The 22,162-nt window shown below is 38.1% G+C and overlaps 1 protein-coding gene across 1 annotated transcript in view; it reads left to right on the plus strand.

Annotated features, from left to right (window-relative positions):
- The window catches only part of C4H6orf118 (chromosome 4 C6orf118 homolog), a 113,258-nt gene that overhangs the window by 39,550 nt on the left and 51,546 nt on the right, over window positions 1-22,162 (plus strand). The window contains exon 5 of the mRNA XM_053709163.1: window positions 16,208-16,269. Within this exon, the coding sequence (XP_053565138.1) occupies window positions 16,208-16,269 (62 nt within the window). The remainder of the gene's footprint in view (window positions 1-16,207; window positions 16,270-22,162) is intronic.

Below are 22,162 nucleotides of genomic sequence, written 5' to 3' on the forward strand. Positions count from 1 at the left end.
TAAATACTGAATCCTCTGATGCTTTATTAGCTATTTCCGATGTACCCTCACAGTGTTCTGAGTTGGGGGTCAGGGAATTACTGCCTGAGGGTGAAATTTCAGATTCAGGGAATGTTTTACCTCAGACAGAGTCGGACGCTATGTCCTTTAAATTTAAGCTTGAACACCTCCGTCTGTTGCTTAGGGAGGTTTTAGCAACTCTGGATGATTGTGACCCTATTGTAATTCCTCCAGAGAAATTGTGTAAAATGGATAAATATCTAGAAGTACCTACTTACACTGATGTTTTTCCGGTTCCTAAGAGAATTTCGGAAATTATAAGAAAGGAATGGGATAGACCAGGTATACCGTTTTCTACCCCTCCTAATTTTAAGAAAATGTTTCCTATATCAGACACCATTCGGGACTCATGGCAAACGGTCCCTAAGGTAGAGGGAGCTATATCTACCCTAGCTAAGCGTACAACTATACCCATTGAGGACAGTTGTGCTTAAGACCCTATGGATAAGAAATTAGAGGGTTTACTAAAGAAATTATTTATTAATCAAGGGTTTCTTTTACAACCTACGGCTTGCATTGTTCCAGTAACTACTGCAGCAGCCTTTTGGTTTGAGGCTCTCGAAGAGTCTCTTAAGGTTGAGACACCATTAGATGACATCTTAGATAAAATTAAGGCTCTCAAGCTAGCTAATTCTTTTATTACTAATGCCGCTTTTCAAATTGCTAAATTAGCGGCAAAGAATGCAGGATTTGCTATTCTAGCACGTAGAGCATTGTGGCTCAAATCTTGGTCTGCTGATGTCTCATCAAAAACTAAGCTTTTAGCTAGTCCTTTTAAAGGTAAGACCCTTTCTGACATAACAGGAGGTAAAGGCCATGCCCTACCTCAGGATAAGTCTGTTAAAACGAAGCAGGAAGGGAATTTTGCCCAATCTAAGTCAGTCTGGAGACCCAACCAGAACTGGAATAAAGGTAAACAATCCAAAAAGCCTGCTGCTGCTCCTAAGACAGCATGAAGGGGTGGCCCCCGTTCCGGGACCGGATCTAGTAGGGGGCAGACTCTCTTTCTTTGCCCAGGCTTGGGCAAGAGATGTTCAGGACCCCTGGGCACTAGAAATAGTGACCCACGGTTATCAATTGGAATTCAAGGATTTTCTCCCAAGAGGGAGATTTCATCTTTCAAAATTATCTGCAAACCAGATAAAAAGAGAGGCGTTCTTATGCTGTGTAAAAGACCTTTTTACCATGGGAGTAATTTGTCCAGTTCCAAAATTGGAACAGGGACAGGGGTTTTACTCAAACCTATTTGTGGTTCCCAAAAAAGAGGGAACAGGCAGACCCATCTTAGACCTCAAGTGTCTAAACAGATTTCTAAGAGTTCCATCATTCATGATGGAGACAATACAAACAATTTTACCAATGTATATGACTACCGTGGACTTGAAGGATGCTTACCTTCATATTCCTATCCACAAGGATCATCATCAGTTTCTAAGGTTTGCCTTCTTGGACAAACATTATCAGTTCGTGGCTCTTCCCTTCGGGTTAGCCACAGCACCCAGAATCTTCACAAAGGTTCTAGGGTCTCTTTTGGTTGTTCTAAGACCGTGAGGTATAGCAGTGGTGCCGTATATGGACGATATTCTGATCCAGGTGTCAACATATCATCTGACAAAATCTCACACGGACACAGTGCTGTCTTTTCTGAGAACTCACGGCTGGAAGGTGAACATAGAGAAAAGTTCACTTGTTCCACAGACAAGGGTTCCTTTCTTGGGAACTCTGATAGACTCGGTAGCCATGAAAATATTTCTGACGGAGGTCAGAAAATCAAAGATTCTAAATTCTTGCCGAGCACTTCAGTCCATTCCTCAGCCATCAGTGGCTCAGTGTATGGAGGTAATCGGATTAATGGTAGCAGCAATGGACATCATTCCGTTTGCTTGCTTTCATCTCAGACCACTGCAGCTGTGCATGCTCGGACAGTGGAATGGGGATTATGCGGATTTATCTCCTCAGATAAATCTAGATCAAGAAACCAGAGACTCACATCTTTGGTGGTTGTCGCTGGATCATCTGTCCCAGGGGACTTGCTTCCGCAGACCCTCGTGGGTGATAGTACTTTGATACAGGCTAGAAAGCCTGTCACTAGAAAAATCTATCATAAGATATGGCGTAAATATCTTTATTGGTGTGAATCCAAGGGCTACTCATGGAGTAAATTTAGGATTCTTAGGATTCTGTATTTTCTCTAAGAAGGATTGGAGAAAGGCTTATCAGCATAGTTCCTTAAAGGGAGAAATCTCTGCATTGTCAATTTTGTTTCACAAATGTTTGGCAGATGTGCCAGATGTTCAGTCTTTTTGTCAGGCTCTAACCAGAATTAAGCCTGTATTTAGACCAGTTACGCCTCCCTGGAGTTTGAATTTAGTTCTTAGAGTTCTTCAAGGGCTTCCGTTTGAACCTTTACATTCCATAGATATAAAATTATTATCTTGGAAAGTTCTGTTTTTGGTTGCTATTTCTTCTGCTCGAAGAGTTTCTGAGCTTTCAGCATTGCAGTGTGATTCGCCTTATCTCATATTTCATTCTGATAAGGTGATTTTATGTACCAAACCTGGTTTTCTTCCTAAGGTTGTTTCGAATAAGAATATTAATCAGGAAATTATTGTTCCTTCATTGTGTCCTAATCCTTCTTCCAAGAAGGAGCATCTGTTACATAACTTGGACGTGGTGCGTGCCTTGAAGTTTTACTTACAGGCAACTAAGGATTTCCGTCAATCATCTTCATTGTTCATTGTTTATTCTGGAAAGCATAGGGGTCAGAAAGCTATGGCTACCTCTCTTTCTTTTTGGCTGAGAAGTATCATCCGCCTGGCGTATGAGACTGCTGGACAGCAGCCTTCTGAAAGAATTACGTCTCATTCTACTAGGGCTGTGGCTTCCACATGGGCTTTTAAAAACGATGCATCTGTTGAACAGATTTGTAAGGCTTGCGACTTGGTCGTCCCTTCATATTTTTTCCAATTTTTACAAATTTGATACTTTTGTTTCTTCTGAGGCTGTTTTGGGGAGGAAAGTTCTTCAAGCAGCGGTGCCTTCCGTTTAGGTCTCTGTCTTGTCCCTCCCTTTCATCCGTGTCCTGTTGCTTTGGTATTGTATCCCACAAGTAAGGATGAAATAGGTGGACTCGTCGTATCTTGTAGAAGAAAAGGAAATTTATGCTTACCTGATAAATTGATTTATTCTACGATACGACAAGTCCACGGCCCTCCCTGTCAATTTTAGACAGATAATGTTTTTTATTTTTTATAACTTCAGTCACCTCTGCACCTTTTAGCTTTTCCTTTCTCTTCCTATAACCTTCAGTCGAATGACTGGTGGTGGAGGGGCTATATACACAGCTCTGCTGCGGTGCTCTTTGCCACTTCCTGTTAGCAGAAGGATAATATCCCACAAGTAAGGATGAAATCCGTGGACTCGTCGTATCGTAGAAGAAATCAATTTATCAGGTAAGCATAAATTTCTTTATCTATTGTTCTTTTGGTAGAATGCAAAAGTGAACAGGGATTATCTGCTGGAGCATGCCTAGAAGCAGTGAACTCAGTAGAAATACAATGCCTGTGTCTAAACACTGATACGAGGGGTGGAGTTGGCTGCTCCAGGCAGATAAGCTATGTAATTTATTTTGCTTATTTTTAAAAATTATTTTAAAATACTTGCCTGCAATTTTTAAACAATTTTTTTAATGCAAACTATTTTTAATTTATTAGCCCTTTTAACATATGCACAGATCTCAACCTGTTTTATGTCCCTTTACTTTAACCCATGTCTGCCATAGCAACAAGTTTGCAATTTATCAAAGTCCTATACAAGCTTTAAATCCCCTGAATCCTCAGTAATTTATTTTGCTGGCTTGATGAAGTGAGGTGAAAGTTTTAAGTGCTGATCTAGTTGTTGTTGAGAGGGGTTCTCGAATTGAGCTGAGTTCCATTACCTACTCACAGTGCATTGTCAGACAGAGGGGTAGACAAGGAGATTTCAGTCAGACAGTGAAGGATCTTTTCTCAGTATTAAATATCACAGGCCTTCCAGGTGAAATGTGGATTCATTCACAAATCTCCTGGGGCGCGATTACATATATGGCGCAGGCTTCAGTGCAAGCGCTGCAACCCGCGCACCCGTAATTTCACCATGCACATTGGGCTATTACATATACAGCGCCGGCAGTTCATAAAGTGCAGTAAGTCGGATAAACTAGCGATGTCCAGAAATGATCTTAAATACAAATTTCTGGAGTCGCCAGTGACTTACGGCACTTTAGAAACAGCCGGTGCCTAAGAAAAGTAAAGAAAATAAAAGTCTAACACGCCTCCCAAAAATAAGCCTGACACATAAAAAACACCCACAACGCAATAAGCCTAATTAAACTATGAACCCCTATATCTGTCATCAAACCCACACCGCAAGTAATAACTAACGGCCAGATTACGAGTTTTGCTCGGTAATAACTTGCAAGTTATTTCCACTGCTCACCTTTAATATCGTTGCTATTACAGGTTTTCCAAAAACCTGCATTTGCGGGCAATATGGCAGCGTTGAGCTCCATACCGCACACAAATACCAGCGCTGCTTTGAGCTGGTTTTACGTACTCGTGCACGATTTCCCCATAGACATCAATGGGGAGAGCGGGCTAAAAAAAAAGCCTAACACCTGCAATAGCGGAGCGTAAAGCTCCGTAACGCAGCCCTATTGATACCTATGGGGAAAGAAAATGTAGGTTTAAACCTGACACCCTAACATAAACCCTGAGTCTTAACACCCCTAATTTGCTGCCCCTGACAGCGCCGACACCTACATTACACTTATTAACCCCTAATCTGCCCCCCCCCCCCAATGTCGCTGCCACCTACCTACACTTATTAACCCCTAATCTGCTGCCCCCGCCACTATACTAAAGCTATTAACCCCTAAACCTCTGGTCTCCCACATCAATAACAATAAATAAATATATTAACCCCTAAACCTAACCCTAAGTCTAACCCTAACACCCCTAACTTTAATATAATTAAAATAAATCTAAATACAAATTACTATTATTACTTAAATAATTCCTATTTAAGACTAAATACTTACCTGTAAAATAAACCCTAAGCTAGCTACAATATAACTAATAGTTACATTGTAGCTATCTTAGGTTTTATTTTTATTTCACAGCTAAGTTTGTATTTATGTTAACTAGGTAGACTAGTTAGTAAATAGTTATTAACTATTTACTAGCTCCCTAGTTAAAATAAATATAAAGTTACCTGTAAAATAAAACCTAACCTGTCTTACACTAAAACCTAACATTACACTAAAATTAAATAAATTAAATTAACAAAATACAGTTATCTAAATTACAAAAAATAATAAACACTAAATTACAAAAAATAAAAAAGAAATTATCAAATATTTAAACTAATTACACCTAATCTAATAGCCCTATCAAAATAAAAACGCCCCCCCCCCGGAATAAAAAACCCCCTAGCCTACACTAAACTGCCAATGGCCCTTAAAAAGGCCTTTTGCGGGGCATTGCCCCAAAGAAATCAGCTCTTTTACCTGTAAAAAAAATAATACAAACAACCCCCCAACAGTAAAACCCACCACCCACACAACCAACCCCCCCCAAAAAAAACCTACCTAAAAAATGTAAGCTCCCCATTGCCCTGAAGAGGGCATTTGGATAGGCATTGCCCTTAAAAGGGCATTTAGCTCTTTTACGTTGCCCAAAGTCCCTAATCTAAAAATAAAACCTACCCAATAAACCCTTAAAAAGAAACTAAAACTAACCCCTGAAGATCAACTTCCATCCTCATCCAGCCGGGAGAAGTCTTCATCCAAGCGGCAAGAAGTCGTCCTCCAGGCGGGTAGAAGTCTTCATCCAGACGGCATCTTCTATCTTTATCCTTCCGGCTCCATATTCAAGACATCCGGCACGGAGCATCCTCTTCTTTCGATGGCTCTTAAAGAATGAAGTTTCCTTTAAATGACGTCATCCAAGATGGCGTCCCTTGAATTCCGATTGGCTGATAAATGCAATCAGCCAATAGGATTGAGCTTGAATCCTATTGGCTGATCCAATCAGCCAATAGGATTGAGCTCACATTCTATTGGCTGTTTGGAACAGCTAATAGAATGTCAGTAGCTCTCATCCTATTGGCTGATTTGAACAGCCAATAGGATTTGAATAGCTTTCATCCTATTGGCTGATTTGAATTTGAAAAATCAAATCAGCCAATAGGAATTCAAGGGACGCCATTTCTAATCCCGTCCCTTGAATTCTCTATCCAGTATGCGGCAAAGATTGTACAAAGAGGATCCTCCACGCTCCATGGCTCTGCAGTCTTCAGTTCCAGAGTCGCCGGTCTTCAGCTATGCAGTATTCAGCTCCGCTCCGCAAATGATGTTCCAGGAAGAAAAAAGAAGAGGTTGTGGCTGTTCCAGGCAGACTTCACTGCCTAGAACAGGACCTTCTCCGCCGGACTTCAGGAACGGTAAGTAGCAACCTGGGGCTTAGACTTAGGGTTTTTTAAGGGGTTTTTGTTTTTTTTAATTTTATTTAGATAGGGTGGGCAGTAAAAGAGCTGAATGCCCTTTTAAGGGCAATGCCCAACAAATGCCCTTTTCAGGGCAATGGGTAGTTTAGGGTTTTTAGTGTTACGTTATTTTATTTGGGGGGTTTGGTGGGTGGGGGGTTTTACTGTTGGGGGGTCTGTGTATTTTCTTGTAAAAGAGCTGATTATCTTGGGGCAATGCCCTGCAAAAAGCCCTTTTAAGGGCTACTGGTAGTTTATAAGAGTAGGGGGGGTTTGGGGGCGCTTTTTTATTTTCATAGGTATAAGGTATAATTTTTGTACAATTTGGTAATTTTCGTTTTTTATTTTCTGTAATCTTAGATTTTTTATATTTTCTGTAATTGTAGCTTAAAGGGATAGTCTACTCCAGAATTTTTATTTGACTGTCCCTTTAATTTATACTTAGTTTATTTGTATTTTTAAAGTAGTGTTAGTTTTTTTTTTATTTTAATAGTAACTTTAGTATTTTGTAAATTAGGAAATTTGGGTTCATTTAGGGGGTGTTAGGTTAGGGGGGGATAGGTTTATTGCGTTGTGGGCTTTGGCGGTTTAGGGGTTAATAGTTTTAATAGGTTTATTGCGTTGTGGGCTTTGGCGGTTTAGGGGTTAATACTTTAATAGGTTTATTGTGTTGTGGGCTTTGGTGGTATAGGGGTTAATACTTTAATAGGTTTATTGCGTTGTGGGTTAATGGCGGATTAGGGGTTAATAGTTTTAATAGGTAGTTTGCGATGTTGGGGTTGGTGGATTTAGGGGTTAATAATTTAGTAACTTGCGGTGTGGGTTTGATGGCGGATATAGGGGTTAATACACTTTATTAGTTATTGTGGTGGGGCATTGCGGTTGACAGGTGGATAGACATTGCGCATGCTTTAGGTATAAGTTTAATTTTGCAATGCTCCCATACTCAGGGCAAGGCCTGCTACGGCTGTGTAACGTAACGTAAGTCCTTGCGCTGAATATTGGATACCGATTTGCGACAGTGGGAGTAAAAATTGCGTGCGACGGGTGAAATATACGTGCCGCATTTATATGTGGCGCTGTATATAGGATACCAAACCCGCGCAAAATCCGGCGTTGCCGGATTTTGCGGGCGACACTGCATATGTAATGGGGCCCCTGATCTACAGTTTGCTGATCCTTAAAGGGACATGAAAAAAGACAACATTTTTCTTTCATTATTCAGATAGAGCATACCATTTTATAAAACGTTCTAGTTTACTTCTATTGTCAGATTAGCTTCATTCTCATGTTGTTCTTTATTGAAGAGATATCTAGATAGGGTAGCGTGCACATGTCTAAAGCACTACATGACAGGAAATAGTGCTGCCATCTAGTGCTCTTTCTAATGTATAACATCCTTGCATACCTGCTACCAAATAGTACTGAAGAGACGTGCATGCTTCTGAGCGTTACTTCCTGCTTTCTAACAAAGAATAACAAGAAAATAAAGAAAATTTATAATAGATCTAAAGTAGAAAGTTGTTTAAAATTGTATGTTCTGTCTGATTCATGAATGAAAATTGTTGTTTTATGTCCTTTTAACCTCCTCAGGTTAAATGTGTTTTTATCCTCCAATCCCTTCGGTTGTTAAATGCTGTTAATAGCGATAGATTATTTGCGTCATGCTTGCAATACTGGGATGGGCTCATCTATTTGACTTTAAAGGGACACTAAACAGATTTTTTTACTTTCATGATTCAGATAGAGCATGCAATTTTAAACAACTTTCTAATTTACTCTTATTATCATTTTTTCTTCGTTCTCTTGGTATCTTTATTTGAAAAAGCAGGAATGTAAGCTTACGAGACGGCCCATCTTTGGTTCAGCACCTGCGTAGGGCTTGTTGATTGGTGGCTCGATGTAACCACCAATTAGCAAGCACTTAAGGACCAGCGACGTACCCTGTATGTCACTGGCCTTTTTTTGGGACTTGATTGTTTTATAGCGCGGTCTTGCCACCAGCGTTGAGACTGCTCTATTCCACAAAGCCTGCTGGAGGGAGGGTATTAATAGCGTGTTCTTGCTAGACTTGTGCTATTATGTCCTGAAAAAACCCTTAACGACCAGTGACATACAGGGTACATTGTGGTCATTAAGGGGTTAAACCTTCATTTTTGCTTTCCAAATAGAGATACCAAGAGAACGAAGAAAAAATGATAATAGGAGTAAATTAGAAAGTTGCTTAAAATGGCATGCTCTATCTGAAACATAAAAAAAAAAAAAATTTGGTTTTAGTATCCCTTTAAGAATGCCTGGGATAAGCATAAGGCTATCCTACGAACTAGATATGTTGGCACATTTAGGACATTTTGGGAAGACTTGTTGAGCCTATGGTTTTTATCTGCCGTCAAAATCTATGTTTCTATTTTTCTGTTACTGGAAGTAAGTTTCCACAGCTGAGGTAATGGCAGTGAACGAAGGTGCTGAGGGGCAAGTAATTTGTATTTTATAAGCAAAATTTGAGAGATGAGCAATGGCACCATTTGTCAAAAGCCAGTAGGCGAAACATGTTAAGGGAGGAATGACAGGATTGTTGGGTGTTCTGTAGTTTTAATTTTGCACTAGTCTAAGTGGTATTTCTTATGTATTAATCAACTATGGGGAAAATGGTATTTCCTTAGGAGATCTGTGGTTCGGGCTTATCCGATACTAGCTAATTTAAGGTACTTATGTAGCACATACCTGTAATTTCAGCACAGATTATTACTGCCCTAGGGCAAGCTTTGTGCTACTCATATTTCCTTTACTAACCTTTTGTGGTGGTTGCCCACCGTACAAATTACAAGCATATGATAAGATATTTAACAACTAACAATAAGTATTTTTAGTGGCAACACTTGACAAACCTGGGGTAAACTGTACTGTATAGTGCTTAGATACACAGCAGTGCACTGAGTACAATCCATATAAACAAGTTTCATTTACATATATACAGGTTAAACGTTGAGCTTAATTTACAGTGGCTTCTGTATTCCTTAACTTGTGGAACACTGCACAATCTAAGTGTGACCTTAGGGCATATAGACATTCCTTATTTATTTGCATGTTTAATACTAAGGGTATACAATTCATAGTGGGGGGTGAGAGGCCTCTCTATACGAGTCTTGCTGTTCGGGAGTTTCTGAAACTAGCTGATTTAGGTTACTGCTGTAATAAATAAATCACATATCCTGCACATACCTGCCTGGTGGCGAGCTTTAGTGTTAAGCCCACGGGCACTAAGTATTACACTCCTTTGTAGGTTTCTAAAAATCTTATTACAAAAGTATACGATAAGTAACTTTTTAATTAATCAATAGCAACCGATACAAAGTTAGTTGCGAGTCATTGGTTACACTGTAACTTAACGTTTGAATACACAGTAAGTCCTGGGGTTTCATTTATACACATACGTTCCATTTCAGATATTGGGCTTTACATATGACGGCGGAGATATTCCTCTAATCTGTGGAGCAATGAATATTCTAACTGTGACCCACGGGCACACTAACAAGTAATTTGTATAAGCCTCCTCGCTAAGTATTACACTCCTTTGGAGGTTGCGGAAAATCATATAATAAAAGTATACGATATGTAACTTTATAATTAATCAATAGCAACCGATACAAAGCTAGTTGCGAGTCATTGGTTACACTGTAACTTAACGTTTGAATACACGGTAATTCCTATGGCTTTATTTATATACACATGCTCCATTCTAGATATTAAGCTGTACAAATGACGGTGGAGATATTCCTCTAATCTGTGGAGCAACTAATATTTTAATTGTGACCCACGGGCACACTAACAAGTAATTTGTATATATAAGTGCAAACTACACATAACTTACAAGGTATTAATACCTAGCCATACTACTACTGTTGCAGTACTCTATCATAGAGTATATATGGGTACAATTTATTTTAGTATCCACATAACACTCAGTGAGGTATACAATTTATGAGTACACACTTTGACTGATTAGTGTCCCCTAACATGTTGGCCTCAATTTTGCAGGGATGTTAGCCCACATCAGATTATAAACATACCTTTACCATTAAGGTTTGCAACAAATCCTCTTTAGGTTGGAGTTACTATCCATGATATCAATTCAGGATAAAAATTTGTAACTATCCACTATTTTCACGACATTAGTTTGAAAACCACTTTTACTTGCTGCAACTGTTTTTATTGTGTGTAACCCTTTTTAAATAAAACTAATAAAGTTTATATATAGCCCACCCACTGTCATAGGAACATGTACACATGATTCGCATAGTCCAGGGACATAGTTATACACCTTATATTAGCAGTTTTTAGCCCATTTGGACATTTTTTAATTTTCTGTTTAATTAAGGTTACTGTCTATTTAAATTTAACGTGGTTGGCTTTCTCGGATTTAATGCTCACCGATTGCTCAGGCACACTAAGGGTTAACCTCTCTAGCTTGCTTTTTAGAATGCCTTCCTGTTATTATCCTTTCCTATGTGCTGCAGTAATCATCTCAATGTGTAGGGAGAAGCTCACAGGATCGGTAAAGGTGGTGAAATACTCTGATTATATCAGAGCTTTGTTTCAATTTAAATGTATATAACCCTTTGTTTTCATTATTTGTTATGTAACCTATTTTGGTTCTTAATTGACAGCACTTTATTATTTTGTCCCTGTTTTCCCTATCAGGGAGTAATCAGTTTTACATTGTGCCATTTATGCCAAGTGAGCACAGATTGTCATATTGTTACATACAGTGACATGGTCTGTGTCACTGTCTGTAACAATCTCCTTCAGTGCCAGTAGGATGTGTGGGAGGGAAGGAGAGCGTATTGCTCTCCGCATTTAGCAAGGTCTTGCAGACCTTTCTCTTCTGGTGCATTATGCATGGAAGTTGTGGGTCTCATGGTGGCTACCTCAGATGAAGCTCATTTTGCAAGACTTTACCTTCATTCCCTCCAAATAGCAGATGCTGCATCAGTAGAATGGAGACCACAAGGATCAGTCTCAGAGGACCCTTTTAGATGACAGGACAAGGCAGTCTCTAACCTGGTGGCAGAATTATCATTCTTTGATTCAGGGGGGCTCTTTTCTTTGGCCAATGTGGGTAATGATTTGCACAGATGCCAGACTGTTAGGTTGGGGTGCATTCTGTGAGTCTCGGACAGCACAGGAAGTGTGGTCTCCTCAGGAGGAGAGGTTACCCATAAACATTCTGGAACTCCCTGCAGTCTTCAGTGCTTTCCAGAGTTGGTCATTAGTGGTAAAATGACGTTCTAACAAATTGTTTTAAAGTTTATTTTTACAGGTACAAATCCTCAAATCTGGAATTCCAAATTCCAAAATGATTCTGAAATCCAAACTTTTTAATTAATAATTAAAAATTTTTTTTTTATCAAAACATACTATATTTTCCTACCAGTAAGTCACTATCTTCTCTGCCTGTTTCTTTTTTTGCGTTCTAAAATACAAATACTAGTCTATATTAATTTAAAAACAACAACTATTACCTTTCTGATTATAGTACTGTACTATCTTTTTGAGGGTACTATGAATACAAAAGTAGTAAACATGATAGAAAGCTACCTTTAGGGTACATGTATAAGCTATATTATGACATGTAAATATTGTCTAAATGACATAAGTGGTTATTTACACTTAATGGCACCCGTCTCCAAGCTGTCTAATTTTACAGATACAAATATTCTAAATTTCAAACTATTCCGAAATCCTTACCATTACCGCTCCCAAGCACTTTGGATAAAGATGTTTTCTATGTGTATTACCTTTAAACAATGCCTTAGACTAGGTTAAATAAATCAATTTTTCCGGGCTGTATATGCTAATTAGGCTTATTCTTAATCTTGCTTGGTTAGTCTAGTTTGTGGGCCTATCTATCAAGCTCCTAATGGAGCTTGACAGCCCGTGTTTCTGGCGAGTCTTCAGACTCGCCAGAAACACAAGTTATGGAGCAGCGGTCACAAAGACCGCTGCTCCTAACCCTGTCCGCCTGCTCTGAGCAGGCGGACAGGAATCGCCGGAATTCAACCCGATCGAGTACGATCTGGTTGATTAGCACCCCCTGCTGGCGGCCCAATGGCCGCGAGTCTGCAGGGGGCGGCATTGCACCAGCATCTCTTGTGAGCTGCTGGTGCAATGCTGAATACGGAGAGCGTATTGCTCTACGCATTTAGCGATGTCTTGCGGACCTGATCCGCACTGTCGGATCAGGTCCGCAAGACATTTGATAAATAGGCCCCTCTGCTTTGTCTGGTCAGACAGGGCTAATACCCAAAACTTTGCATTTGGAATATTCTAGAACTGAATGGGAAATACAAAAGCAGCATAACTTCCAAAACTGATAGAAGCACAAGATAATCATGAAATGTAAATTCAATACACAAAGTTATTTTGATCATGTAATGAAAATGAATTCAATATAAAAATGTCATCTGTTCATACTCACCATGCATGAACAAGCAACATAAAAATCCACTTTGAAGATTTATAGCCCATACCTGATGCACATTTTTTCATTAAATAATGCAGGAATGCATTACCTATTAAGCTCAATATCCATGTTAAATTTTAGGAAGATAGGCAGAATAGTTTATGCTATAGCTTTGGCTAAAATTCTCATATGGTTACATTTAGCAAACCAATCAGCAAGTGCTATCCAGTTTCTGAACCAAAAATGGGCCGGCTTTTAAGATTACATTCCTGTTTTTCAAATAAAAATACCAAGAGAACGAAGAAAAAAATGACACTAGAAGTACATTAGAAAGTCGCATAAAATTGCATACTATGGCCTCTAGTTATCAAGCCGTCAACCGCAAATACGCTGGAATTCCGCAGCGTATTTGTGGCGAGGCTGATTCGCCTTAGTTATCAAAGGCTAGAGACCGGCAAAAGTAGAATATAGTGACGTAAGCTACGATCCGCCGGTCTCAGTCCGACACAGATCGATTCTTACGTCACTCCAGATGTTCCGAATGCAAGTTCGGCACAATCTGACTACTTTTGCTAGTTATCAAATAACTAGCAGGTACGCTCGGCACTATTCCGGCCCAGCGTACCTGGTTTTCAATCAGAATCAATGGGAGTCTGACAGCAGCGAAAGCTCATGTTCGCTGCTGCCCGATATCCCATTGATTTCTATGGGAGATGTCTGCACCTAACACCCTAAAATGTACCCCGAGTCTAAACACACCTAATCTGCCCCCCCTGCACTGCCGCCACCTAAATAAAGTTATTACCCCCTAAACCGCCGCTCCTGGACCCCGCCGCAACTATAATAAATATATTAATCCCTAAACCGCTGCTCCCGGACCCCGCCGCCACCTACATTATACCTATTAACCCCTAATCTGCCGCCCCCTATACCGCCGCCACCTATATTAAAGTTATTAACCCCTATCCTGCGGATCCCGGACCCCGCCGCAACTAAATTAAATGTTTAACCCCAAAACCGCCACTCCCGGACCCCGCCACCACCTATATTAAACTTATTAACCCCTAAACCTAAGTCTAACACTAACACCCCCCTAACTTAAAGATTATTTAAATAAATCTAAATACATATTACAATTATTAACTAAATTATTCCTATTTAAAACTAAATACTTACCTTTAAAATAAACCCTAAAATAGCTACAATATAACTAATAATTATATTGTAGCTATTTTAGGATTTATTTTTATTTTACAGGTAACTTTGTATTTATTTTAATTAGATATAATAGCTATTAAATAGTTAATAACTATTTAATAGCTACCTAGTTAAAATAACTACAAAATTACCTGTAAAATAAATCCTAACCTAAGTTACAAATACACCTAACACTACACTATCATTCAATTAATGAAAAAAAATTAACTACAATTACCTAAAATTAAATACAATTAAATAAACTAAACTATAGTACAAAAACAAACAATAAATTACAGAAAATAAAAACAAATTACAATAACTTTAAACTAATTACACCTAATCTAACCCCCTAATAAAATAAAAAAGCCCCCCAAAATAATAAAATGCCCTACCCTATACTAAATTACAAAGTAATCAGCTCTTTTACCAGCCCTTAAAAGGACCTCACATTCTATTGGCTGATCCAATCCGATTGGCTGATAGCATCAACCAATCAGATTTTTCCTACTTTAATTCCTATTGGCTGATAAAATCCTATCAGCCAATCGGAATTCGAGGGACGCCATCTTGGATGATGTCATTTAAAGGACCAGGCATTCGGTGTTAGGACGTCGTTGGAAGAAGATGGATCTGCATCGGCTGGATGGAAGATGGCTCCGCTCCGGATGATTGAAGATAGAAGGCGCCGCTTGGATGAAGACTTTGGCCAGATGGAGGACCTCTTCTGCCCCGCTTGGATGAAGAATTCAGCCCGGCTGGGTGAACACGGCTCAAGGTAGGGGGATCTTCAGGGGGTTAGTGCTAGGTTTTTTTAAGGGGGGTTTGGGTGGGTTTTAGAGTAGGGGTGTGTGGGTGGTGGGTTGTAATGTTGGGGGGGTTGTATTTTTTTTACAGGTAAAAGAGCTGATTACTTTGGGGCAATGCCCCGCAAAAATCCCTTTTAAGGGCTGGTAAAAGAGCTGTTTACTTTGTAATTTAGTATAGGGTAGGGCATTTTATTATTTTGGGGGGGCTTTTTTATTTTATTAGGGGGCTTAGATTAGGTGTAATTAGTTTAAGGTTCTTGTAAAAAAAAAATTATTTTCTGTAATTTAGTGTTTGTTTTTGTACTATAATTTAGTTTATTTAATTGTATTTAATTTTAGGTAATAGTAGTTAATTTTTTAAATTAATTTAATGATAGTGTAGTGTTAGGTGTATTTGTAACTTAGGTTAGGATTTATTTTACAGGTAATTTTGTAGTTATTTTAACTAGGTAGCTATTAAATAGTTATGAACTATTTAATAGCTATTGTACCTATTTAAAATAAATACAACGTTGCCTGTAAAATAAAAATAAATCCTAAAATAGCTACAATATAATTATTAGTTATATTATAGCTATTTTAGGGTTTAGTTTACAGGTAAGTATTTAGTTTTAAATAGGAATAATTTAGTTAATAATTGTAATATGTATTTAGATTTATTTAAATAATCTTTAAGTTAGGGGGGTGTTAGTGTTAGACTTAGGTTTAGGGGTTAATAAGTTTAATATAGGTGGCGGCGGGGTCCGGGAGCAGCGGTTTAGGGGTTAAACATTTAATTTAGTTGCGGCGGAGTCCGGGAGTGGCGGTTTAGGGGTTAAACATTTAATTTTGTTGCGGCAGGGTCCGGGAGCGCTGGTTTAGGGGTTAAACATTTAATTTAGTTGCGGCGGGGTCTGGGATGACCACCCATGACATGTGTCCTTACCTGTGTGCCCTTCGGGTTTCACACTCACTGATATGAACTTAGGGAGTTTTCATTAATTTTTGGTGATTCTCATACATGAGCACCGATCAGCTAAGTTGTGGGCGGGGCATCCGTTCAGCACATCAAAAATATGTTATTATTTTTCTGTTTACAATTACTTTAATATTAAATAGTAATTATATATTATTCACACATTAACACATTTATTTTATACTCTCTCATTTTTTATAGATTAAGGAATCAACTGAAAGAAGCGTTAAAAATATATTCCACTAAGGACACTGTAGAAAAAGGTATGATCATGTTTACAATCTGTGATTCACAATCAGGTTATTTTGGTTTATTTAAGACATGAGATCATCACATTGATTTTATGTGGTAGTTTATTATAATTTCTTGTGATACTATTCTATATATTGAATATGGAATCCATAATGGACTTTAGTGCCATTAGGATGGTATGGAACGTCCTACCATATATGGCATCCTATGCCTGCTGAGAAACTTGTCTGTACCATACCAGTGACAGCCTTCTCAGATCAACTGTGCCTGCTGTACCTAATAGAAATTAGTGTTACTCTAACCTTTTACTACTCTAACCAAACACCAGTGTTTAATGGACTTTGTTTCTATTAAAAGGCTTTAATGATTTGCAATAAGGTCTCTTCAATGATCTTCAGTTTTCACCATCTACTGCTCTTTTATTTTTCAATCAGTAAAGATTTCAGAAATACTTTAATTTGTTCTTTGTATCTGTTTCTTCATTTTGAGTTCCACACACACCCTTAACCCTCACAATAAGTATGAATATTTTATGAATGCTACCCAATTTGATGCATTTGTTTTTCAATAGCCAAATTCCCCCTACCAAATTCCTTTTTCGAAGGAGCCAATCTGAACTTGTTTACTGGAGTATACAAGATTTGCCACTGTCAATTTGTTAGGAAAATCACCATCATCATCTTATCGTCTCTGCTAAAACCATTTAGGGACAGATATTTAACAGGCTTAGGCTTGTGAAGTCTGTAGTGTGTACCTCTAATTCTCAGAACTGAAGAAACACAATTTTAAATTACAGGAAAGGGAGGCAAACTAATTAAAGTATATATAAAGTTTGTGTTAATTTTTTATTTTTTTCTATTCTATGTATAATTAAACATGTTATATTACAGTTTCATTATAGGACTAAAAAGAATTAGGCAGCTAAGGGGTTACTATAGCACTCACTCTCACTCATATCGGTCAAAAGAATATAATAAAATACATACTTTATTATTTATGTTTAAAATCTGGGATACTAATCCCTAAGAACCTTTAATTTACCCACAACCATGTATTAAACTAAAATTAAAATATGGCCGCCAAACACTCTTCTGTTTCCTGGCCGAGAACTGGATACATCGGCTTCAGGTGGCTGGAGTGAGTGGTCGACCTATAGTCAAAAGTGCGGAACAAACGCGTTTCGGCTCTAATATCGCCTTTCTCAATGTTACACTTTCTTTAGAAAAATGAGTAAGCAGAGGCTTCGGAGTGCAGGACTTAAATATTCATAGAACAATTGCTCTCTACCAATCCGGTACACTTCCGGGACCTCCGCCTCCGCAACAACCAATCAGCTTGTTTTTCGGCACACGCCTATCGAAAGTAGTGTTGTGATTGGAGGAATATCGAGTGGTATTGAGCTTATCCATGAAATGCCTGCACTTTGAATTGAATAGTATAATGTAAGCTATTAGAAACATAAAGGATTCTACACTGATGTGATAACATATATTTATGCTCAAATACTGTAAACGTAGTAAGTACAAATATCGTATGGAAAATATTTTTAGAAGACTTACACACGCTATAGTAAATATACAATTAGATTATTATGGAGCGCAAAATAACTATAAGGTGCTTTTTATGGTACTATAAGGTGCTGGTTTAGTGGTATATAGTTTTGTCCTCATTATGTTTGTGTACGTAATAATGATTCCAAATCCAAACTTGTACATATTTTCAATTTACAGAACAGGACTTTCCACCACTTTTTGCCATTAAATACAACATCAGGGAATAATTATCTACCTATCTACCTAAGGCAGTGATCAATCTCCCTGATGTCAAATCACGGGTACACGGTGGGCTATTTATGTTAATTCAGTTCATGGATTATGTTTCAATGCTCACAAATTATTTAGATATACACCCAATAATTGTTAAATTCATTCATACCATTGGGTATAACCGAGTTCAGATTGAAAATCCATTTGGTTTCCATTTTTAACAATCTTTGCTCGGTGTCCCCACCTCTTATCCCAGGTTTAAGTTTTTCAAGCCCCCAACATTTCATTGCATTGGTGTTCCCCTTATGAGACATTAGGAAATGTTTGGCTACACTAGTGATTTGTTTCTTCTTTTCTATATCTTTCTGGGCTGTCCTGATATTGCTAAGATGTTCAGTCATACGTGTGCCCAGGCATCGTGTGGTCATGCCAACGTAGAGTAAATCACAGCTGCAGGATATGCAATAAATCACATTAGTGCTTTGACAATTAATATGTTCTTTTATTGCCCATTTTTTACCAAACCTATCCATTGTATATTCTTTTTTAACCATATGTTGGCACACTTTGCAGTGTCCACATGCGACTGAGCCTTTGTGTATAGGATCCCTTTTAGCATTCCTATCGTAATGACTAGTTACTAACTTGTCATTAAGGTTGCTAGCTCTCCTATAAGTCACCAGTGGTCTATCTGTTAACAATGGTTTCAATAATGTATCCTGGGTCAGAACATGCCAGTGTGTTTTCAGAATGTTGGTGATCTTATCACTCTGGGGTGAGTATGTCGTTATGAACCTGATAGGGTTATTACTTTCTCTTGATCTTGGAGTGAGTAACTCCTTTCTATCTTTCAGCAATGCATTATTATATGCCTTAGCTAGTATCTTTCTTGAATAGCCTCGTTCTAGTAATCTTTGTCTCAGATCCCTAGCTGATTCTTTATACTTCTCAATAGTGCTGCAGTTTCGTCTTAGGCGAATATATTCCCCCATTGGTAACCCTTTAATAGTATTGGGGTGGTGGTAGCTGCTTGCATGTAGGATATTGTTGGTAGATGTAAGTTTCCTATATGCATTTGTTGCAATGGAGTTATCGACCTTCTCAATATAGAGGTCTAAAAATTCAACCTTAGACTTTTCTACAGTAGATGTGAGATGTAATCCAAAGGGATTATTGTTGAGACTGCTGATGAATTCAGACAAAAGGTGTTCAGGTCCATCCCATACAAAGAATATATCATCTATATACCTGGACCAGTGGGATACATGTTGGGTAAGATGTTTAAGATCCTCGTGGAAAACCACGGTTTCCTCCCACCAGCCCAGGTATATATTCGCGTATGTAGGGGCACACGACGTGCCCATGGCCGTACCACATACTTGCAAGAAGAACTTGTCGTCAAAAACAAAAAAGTTATGTGTCAAAACAAATTCCAACAAATTGAGCAGAAACTCTTTCACCTCTTGACTTATATTGGTGTTTTTGGATAAGTAATAAGAAATCGCTCTACATCCCCACTGGGTCTTAATGCTTGTGTAGAGCGATTCTACATCACAAGTAACCAATAACGACGAATTCATATCAAGCTTCAGATCATTCACTTTATTTAATAGGTGCATGGTGTCCCTGGTATAAGATGGAAGAGATTCCACAATATATCTCAGCCTTGCATCTATATATTTACTTGCCTTCTCGGTCAAAGATCCAATCCCAGAGACTATAGGTCTCCCGGGTGGTTTTGACATGTTTTTATGGACCTTAGGCAATAAATAAAGTGTGGCTATTTTGGGTGATTTTACTTCAAGAAAGTTATACTCCTTTTGGTCAATTATGCCATTAGTGAAAGCTGATTTAATTAGTTTGTTGTAACTGTTCAAAAACATATCCATAGGGTTACACAATAGTGGTTTGTAATTTGTTGGATTGTTTAATTGGCGAAATGCCTCTTCACGATACATATTGTCTGGCCAGATAACTATGTTCCCACCCTTATCACTACATTTAATCTGAATATTCTTCATTTCAGATAATTGTTTCAACGCTACATTCTCTTCCTTACTCAGATTATGGTTAGATGTTCCAATATGACCTTGGATATCGAGGACATCCTGGCACACTAAGTTTAGGAAAGTTAATGCATTGAATGATGTGTTGTTAGGGGGAACAAATTTCGATTTTACTTTTAAAATCTGGCGCCAACTATTGTTATCTTCAGTTTCAACATTACTAATAGATTCCTCTAGTAGAGAAATTAGATCACTGATGGCCGCCTGATCAGAGGCATTTAGCTGGTCCTGATCAGGATTGCTGAAATATTTTTTCAAAAGGATTTTACGAATGAATAAATGTATATCTTTAATCGCCTCAAACTTATTGAATTGTGGTGTGGGTATGAATGATAGGCCTTTTTTCAGGACAGATATTTGGTCAAGTGTCAGAATTATATTGGAGAGATTAATAATGTTTAACTCAGTGGTGTTTACTTCTTGTGATGTAGGGATTTCTGTGTGAATCTCACTTGTCGCCTGGTTCTGGGTTTTGCTTTTGCGCCCCCTTCTGGTTCTCCGCCTAAAGGGATGTTAGCGTTATTGACTTTATGAGGCTGAATTCTATTTTTATTTTTAAGTATAGTTTTTGGTATAGACTCCCCATCAGATGCATCCGCATCAGTACTGTCTCCTTCTCTGTCTGAGGTGTCTATATCTGAATTAGCACTCATATTTTTTCCCCATGCGTATATGGTATCAGAGGAATAATCTTTAAGGTCTCTGTCGATTTTACGTTCTTTTTTCTCAGATATGAAACGTGCAAACTTCTCGACTTCTCCCTTAATCTTTTTGTATGATTTCTGAAATTCCTCATTAATTTCATATTGTTTAAGTTCATCACAGATTATAGCAATATCTGCATTAATATCTGTAAGCTTGTCTAGTTCATACTCAGTTAAATATCCCATTAATTTTATTGAGCACTCAGTTAGTGCACTTTCCCACTTTAATTTGAATTCAGGTTTAAAATCTTTGAAGGAAGGAAACAATTTCAAGCGCAAACCTCTGGGAATGACATTATTTTCTTTATAGAAATTGTACATGCCAATATTCCATTGCTTTTTAATTTGTTTCCTTCTTATCTTTTTTAGTTGTTTCAGAGATTCAAACCATTCCAAAGTATTATTAATTTCCACAGTATTTTTGTTTTTTAATTCTGCTGTTAGACTAGTTATATCATTAGTCCACTGGAGCATTTCTGCTCCTAAATCAAAAACGGCCATTATATAAACAAACCAGGTTATATAGAGTGTGTGCTCAAGTTTAAAGGAAAAATGCGAGTACAATTCTCACATTAAATGTAACAGTATTAGAACAAAAAAAGAAAAACTGGCACTACACCATAGACTAGGTGAGACTGGAATATAGAATAAATTCCGGTGCTACCCCTTGTAATATAACTATAGGACTAAAAAGAATTAGGCAGCTAAGGGGTTACTATAGCACTCACTCTCACTCATATCGGTCAAAAGAATATAATAAAATACATACTTTATTATTTATGTTTAAAATCTGGGATACAAATCCCTAAGAACCTTTAATTTACCCACAACCATGTATTAAACTAAAATTAAAATATGGCCGCCAAACACTCTTCTGTTTCCTGGCCGAGAACTGGATACATCGGCTTCAGGTGGCTGGAGTGAGTGGTCGACCTATAGTCAAAAGTGCGGAACAAACGCGTTTCGGCTCTAATATCGCCTTTCTCAATGTTACACTTTCTTTAGAAAAATGAGTAAGCAGAGGCTTCGGAGTGCAGGACTTAAATATTCATAGAACAATTGCTCTCTACCAATCCGGTACACTTCCGGGACCTCCGCCTCCGCAACAACCAATCAGCTTGTTTTTCGGCACACGCCTATCGAAAGTAGTGTTGTGATTGGAGGAATATCGAGTGGTATTGAGCTTATCCATGAAATGCCTGCACTTTGAATTGAATAGTATAATGTAAGCTATTAGAAACATAAAGGATTCTACACTGATGTGATAACATATATTTATGCTCAAATAAACATAAATAATAAAGTATGTATTTTATTATATTCTTTTGACCGATATGAGTGAGAGTGAGTGCTATAGTAACCCCTTAG

This window comes from Bombina bombina, chromosome 4 (assembly GCF_027579735.1).
Source record: "Bombina bombina isolate aBomBom1 chromosome 4, aBomBom1.pri, whole genome shotgun sequence".
Lineage (NCBI taxonomy): Eukaryota > Metazoa > Chordata > Amphibia > Anura > Bombinatoridae > Bombina > Bombina bombina.